The sequence below is a fragment of the Phalaenopsis equestris genome, unplaced genomic scaffold, assembly GCF_001263595.1.
Source record: "Phalaenopsis equestris unplaced genomic scaffold, ASM126359v1 Scaffold200701, whole genome shotgun sequence".
Classification (NCBI taxonomy): domain Eukaryota; kingdom Viridiplantae; phylum Streptophyta; class Magnoliopsida; order Asparagales; family Orchidaceae; genus Phalaenopsis; species Phalaenopsis equestris.
In genome coordinates, this window is record NW_018220511.1 from 83,252 (window position 1) to 89,839 (window position 6,588).

The 6,588-nt window shown below is 34.5% G+C and overlaps 1 protein-coding gene across 1 annotated transcript; it reads right to left on the reverse strand.

Annotated features, from left to right (window-relative positions):
- Positions 1-487: 487 nt before the first annotated feature.
- Positions 488-2,910, reverse strand: LOC110035916 (purple acid phosphatase 17-like). The gene is made up of 7 exons (XM_020740251.1): positions 2,650-2,910; positions 2,423-2,579; positions 2,214-2,321; positions 2,016-2,143; positions 1,781-1,909; positions 1,589-1,656; positions 488-1,490 (listed from the first exon to the last, which is right to left on the reverse strand). The coding sequence occupies exons 1-7, from the start codon at positions 2,827-2,829 to the stop codon at positions 1,280-1,282; spliced, it is 981 nt and encodes a 326-aa protein (XP_020595910.1). The 5' UTR covers positions 2,830-2,910; the 3' UTR covers positions 488-1,279.
- Positions 2,911-6,588: the final 3,678 nt, after the last annotated feature.

Here is a 6,588-nt window from a genome sequence, read left to right on the forward strand (position 1 = left end):
GTTAGTCCTAAGGCTTGATCATTCTATGGGGACTCTCCTTGAGCTCCCTCATATTGACCACACCTACTAAGTGTTAGAGGTTAGGACCAATATGTGGAACTTCAAGTTGAGCAAAGAAGAGTTTAGAATTTATAATGGTGAGAGTTCATTTTTTAGTCCTCTAGAAATAGTCAACATGAAAGTCCTATGTCTAGACTTTAGGCTACTAAGGAGGAAACTATACCTCAACTAAAAGTGAGGTCGACAGCCTTATCAGCGGATTTCAACATAGAGTTAGATCCCTTCTCCATGTCAAAGTTAAGAACAACGATCCAAAAGCCAGAAGATAAACAAATTTTGGATGAACGAGCAACCCCCAGTGTTCCTGATAAGACAAACATTACCACAATAACCCAGGGAGTTTATTTATGATTTCAATAAATCAACGTTCATATAAGAATCACTGTTTTTGTCTTACCCTCTTTTGATAAAAGATAAAGAAAATAGAGGAGAGTTAATAAAACTTTTCTTCTCCTTGTTGCAGTTGTCACAATTAAGGAGCAAGAGAAAATGGGGAACTTAATATGCACACTAAAAAAGTGCCAGCACAAATCACAAAAACACCTCATGAACAATATGGGGGGTGAAGCAGCATTGCAGGCCCAACCATGGATGCCTGAGAAATACTTGCTGAATCGAACAAATATGGAGATAAAAAGAACGGCGTGCCTTCGACAACAAAGCGGGGAAGGATCATCTCTAGAGGAATCTCGCTAAAAGGAAACCATCACCCACCAAGTTGAACATGTCAGGACAGGGCGATGGCGCCCAAGGCTCCAATGACGGAGACCCAGGTTCCCATCCAATGGCTGGCAAGCCTACTGTCATTTGGCCTCATAGTCCCCTCGACTCTCTAGTCATCTGGCCGAAAGGCCAGCGGTTCATATTCCGTGACCGTGCGGGCCTAGTGCAATTATGGACTAAAGTTCCCCTGACGTAGCTAGCCGTCATAGGGTTATAGTATGTAGTCATAATTAAACCCCATCCTATAAATAGAAGGTTTATTTTGTGAATAAAGGTGACACAACTTTTGTTATTTAATATTGTGTTATTACTCTCTCTTTCATAATCTCCTCCTCCCCTCTTTCTGATCTCTGACACTCTATTTCTTGGGCATTGTCTCCTGAACAAATTTGGATTCAACACTTATCCTTACTTTTCCTTGATCAAGAAGCTCGTGTAAGCATGCCTAAGCTCTCAGCTTATTTACATAAATGTCCCTCCCCAATCTTCTAACAAATTACAGGTAATTGAGAAACTGCTTGGTTAGACTCAGTTCGTGCAAGGCTTGGCCAAAGGCATCGTTAAACACAGTCGTCACACTCGTTTTAGTCAACTGCATCGACAAGAAACCCTGGCCATCGTAGAAGAATTGTAACTTGTCATCATTTGGAATATAAATTCCCCTCCACGCCTTGGAACCGCCGCCGCTTGTTAAATAATGAAGAGAACTGCAAAAATATACAGCAAAATATTAATGAGCTCAACTGAATCCTCACTTCCCTAATTACTTCCCTAAAGCCATAAGCAGCAAATTATGATGATCTACCTATCTCTGCTGCTAATGTGCTGGAGGCAGTGGTCGTGTCCATTTATGTAAAGATCAACTCCATTCTCCTGCAATTGTTTGATAACAATTAATTGGGTAGTCAGGAGAGTACAAAAATGATAATTGAAATTTTTAAAAATATTTGATCAAAGCCATATCAGGATATTTTGACCTGTTTCTTAATAAAATCACCTTAAGAATCGGGAGGAGATTCTCCAGTAGCTCTTCCGTGTCTCCATGTTCGCTTACACTCCTCATTGTATGATGACCAACCACAAACTTCCACGGTGCTCGGGATTCAATCAATGCTTCATTCAATTCCTATATTATTATTCAAATAATTTATTTTTTTATTTTAAAAATTTCGCCACCGAATGAGAACTAAAAGTATGTATGCTGTAGTGATTAGATCAAATTTTATATACACCTTAAGGAGATTATCAATGTATTGTTCACGAGGAGACACTTCTCTCCAGTCGTAAAGGTGGCCCTCCGATTGAGTCCAATACTTGACAACAAATGGAGTTGTGTCCACAAAGATGAAATCAGCAATTTCTAAATTAAAATAAACTTGATTAGCTGCCAATCTCAAATATAAACAAAGAAAATATGAATAGCACTTAACCAGCATGAAGAATAAAAGATCTCAAGCAAAGCCATCTGCTATCAATCGTCTGAAGAATAGGACTTAGCTGCGACAGAACATCTCCCCTGTAGTCATGATTCCCCAAAACTATTGAATATTAAAAAAAAAAAACATTAGTTAAACATTTATTTTACAGACCAAAAAAATCAAAAATAAAATAAAAAAGTTAGAATGGTATTAGTACTTACCAGCATACCACTGCTTCTGCAGGCCCTCGGCCGTGAAAATATTGGCAAAGGATTCCTCAAAAGCAGTATCATCTACTCCAGTTAATCCATTCTCGTAGAAATTATCACCGGTTGATATCACAAAATCGATGTCGAGTTCCTTCCCAATCTCTCCCATCTACATGTTTCCTATGATTATTATTTTTTAAATAGAGATCAGTCGATAAAAATGAGAAGAAAGCAAATGCCTTTTCTGCCACTTGGGATTGATTGTATAATCCTTTTCTTCCCCAATCTCCAACAACGAGAAGGCTCAGAGAACCATCCTTCTTGGCGGGATGATCAAATCGGTGAAGCTCCGAGGAAGAGGAAGAAAAGAGGAAACTTTGAAGGATGAAGAGAGAGAGAGCAACAAAACTTGGGGCCATGGCTATCTCCCCCTCTTCACGCCTCTAGCAACAGAGCGAACCCGCCAATTATTCCTTTGCTACTTTTATATTAGCAATTGGTTACTTTAGAAAGAGAAAGAAGATGCGTCTGTAGAAAGGAAGCCCATGACATTAATAAGAAAAATATAAATAACGGAATACATTTATTTATCCATTTCTTTTAATTAAGATTGGCTTGTTTTAATAAGAAGCCAGCTCGAAGACGCTTGCGCAAGTCTACAAAGAAGCTTGCGCAACTCTACAAAGAAGCTTGCGCGAGCTACCATGCTTGCGTCTTTTGAAGGTATTGAGAAGCAGAATTTAAAATTTTTATTTATATTTGGCTTGTTTACTGTATGATCAATTCACAGCATGTTCTTATTTCAAAACCTTGTACACAAACAGGGCTGTAAATGAACCGATACACTTGATGGCGGGCAATAAATGAACACATTCACTAGATGAGAAATTTGATCATAGCTCTGTTAATATTTATTCAATAATTGTTCAAATTAATAAATAAATAATATTTATTGTTTTTTTTTAATTTAAAATTTAAAAGTACCAAATTTGAACATAGATGAACTTATTAAATCTACATGAACATGCTCATTGGGTGTTCAACAACTTATTAAATGCTCCATATTTATATGACATATTATATAATTTAATCATAATTAACCAGAATTTATTTAATTATGCAATTAATGGTAACATATAATAATTTTATATCAATATACATAAAAATTTAATGCATTTTTTTCATTTTTTATTGTAATGAGCTATTTATTTAGCACTTATTTGTATTTTTTGGTTTCAAGAAAGCTTATTTACAACCTATTCATTATTTTATTAACTTGTTATAAGCTATTAATTATTTAATTAAAATTTATGCAGTTGTTTGTTTATTTATATTTGTAAAAACATTTTCTAATAGTTTTATATAAAAAATCAATTACTAAATGAAATTTCCATGTTATTTACTAGCTTTACATGAAAATTTAAGTGCAAATCAAATTTTTTATTTTGTATGAATAATTATGTAGTAATTTGAATTTGTAGTTTGTACAATTAACATAAAGTGATTAAGTACAAATCAAGTACGAAAATTAAAAAATTTAAGCAAGCCAATCATGATCATATATGTCAAAGATTCGCTCAAGCTCGAACTGAACATAAACAACTTATGATATGACTACACTGAGTCCAATCCATGACATTCTTGACTCAACTCAGTTTGATTCAGCTCTACACACACACATACAAATAGGAAAGTAAAAAATGATACCCTCGATTTTTATTTGACTTGTTAACTTCTCACAAATAAAAAATAATTTTTTATTATTATGATTAGTGTAATTAGATCTCAAAAATGAAATATGAAAAGTAATTTTTTTGAACCTGATTGAAAGAAATAAAAAAAATAAATACTCATAGAAATTTTAAAAAAGTATAAATTTTCAATAACATTATAACAAATAATTTTACTCAAAGTATATATAAAAATTAAAAAGAAAAGATTTTTATTTAAAATAAATTTATAATAGGATATTGAAAAATAAATTAAGAAGGGACTAACATAGACCCCCACACTTAAAACACCCATTAAATGCGCAATTAGCCCATGAGCAGGTCAGCCATTGGCCAAGTCTGCCTCCACCCTTTTCTTCTTCAAAAAATTTAAACAATTTACATAATTATAAATAAAATTAGAAATATTTTGAGTAAATTTTAAAGTTTCAAAATATTAATAAATATATTTAGGGTCTGTTTGGGGCAGCTGCAGCTTATCCAGCTTCTGCTGATAAGCAGCTTATCCTGATAATCTGCTGATGACCAACTGATCCAGATAAGCTGTCTGGTTGTTTGGTTAGTGCGTCTGGAAAACAGCTGATTCTGTAAAATTGACTATTCTGCCCTTGTTTTGAATAAGTTGTTTAGCTGTTTGGTTAGTGCGTTTTGTAAACAACTTATTTGTAAATTTTTTTACTTGAATGAATAATCTGTGTAGCAGAATGTTATTTTCTCAAATGTCAACAAATGAAAATGCAAAAAAAGTTTAATAATATTTATATAACTCAAAAAAATTGTGATTACATAAAAAAAACATAGTGATATATATGAAAGTTCATTACACATTTATGAAAATCTAATATGGATTATAATAAGACCCAAAAAAAAAGAAAAAATAACATGTTAAAATTACAAGGAAAAATATGACAATATTGAGTTTAACATGTAAAGTCACATCATGACTAATGTTGCCCGTTTCTGATATCTCAAAACCCCGAGCAAACGTGTCCTGATGGGTGCGGTATACACGGAAGAACTCGAACCATATGCGGTGGTCTCCTGTTGTGGTACTGTCGAACTCTTAGCAGCTGTGTCCAATTGGGATATCGTAGAAACAGTTGCATTGTCCGTCCACCTGAAGAATTTACAGTCTTCAGGTCCTTGTCCCCACCGCGGGCACCTATAAAATTGCCTCCCGTAGCTATGTGTCTGGCGTGACGTGAATAGCAAGGACGGTAGTCCGCAACGACACATCACTTTCTCGGACTTCCTTGAATGTTTGGAACTCATTGTTCTGCATTTATTAAAAATAGAATTGATCAGTCCAAAAAATAAGGAAATATAAAAAGTAAACTTAATGCTTCGATGCTTTGGGATCTTGATGAAGAGTCTGATAACTCATAAGAACCACTCAAGCTTCTAGAAGGGAACTGCCTTGATGCTTCGATGCTTCAAACATATCACAGAAACAGTGGATCTATATTTTTATCAGAGGCTTTTTTAATTTCATTTTCAGCCTTCATTCGATATGCATAGTAAATGATTGGCTTTATATAATTGTATAAAATAAAAGTATCATAAGTAAAATCAAATGGTAGACTACACACATGGAGAGTATACATATATTGAAAAATTTTGTAACATCATGGGGCATTCACAAGCATATGGCCCAATTCTTATGTTCTTACAAATCTAACCACTAAATTATTTCTGAACGATATCCCTGCATCAGAAATAAAGAGATTACGGTATTAAAAGTGATTTTCTCTAAAATGACAGACGCCTGTCATTTTAAACCAGCCTCACGATACCCTCAAAGAATCAAATGGCAGGGAACAAAACATTGCATCAATATCATCAACCGTCAAGAAATACCCTAAAAGAATCAGTAACTTTGAATAGCATGGAGACCATATGTACATAAAATGAAAAAAAAATTTTGATTAATACAAATAACATAGCATGGAGAGTACTTTTGAATCTCTAAACTGTCAAAAATCCCAATTTTAGAAATAGTAAAGCCGAAGCTAACAAAGTTTATTGATACTACCAAATTTCTCCCCTTAGTTCCATAGGAAAGTGATAGAAAATGCGGGTGACAATCAGGAACATAGCTTCTCCTCATCCCTTCTCAAATGCATAAGAAGGTTTGACAATCGTACAAGTTCAGTTCCCTAAATCAAATGATTAGCCTTGGATTTTTTTTTTCTGAAAGGAGTGCACTAACCTAGAAATAATATTCCTATTCTCAAATGCACCGAAACAGTGGATCTACATTTTTACCAGCGGTGCTTGCACATTCAAAATAGATCTAGGTTTTAGCCACCTAAACACTTCCAAACAGATGGATCGAGTGAAATTTCTTGCCAAAATCTTAGATCTCTCGGCGAAATAGGGGAAAGAAGGGAGGAGGCGAGCGAGGAAAGCGTTTTGGTATCTGCGGAGGAGCGACGGAGGCGAGATCCA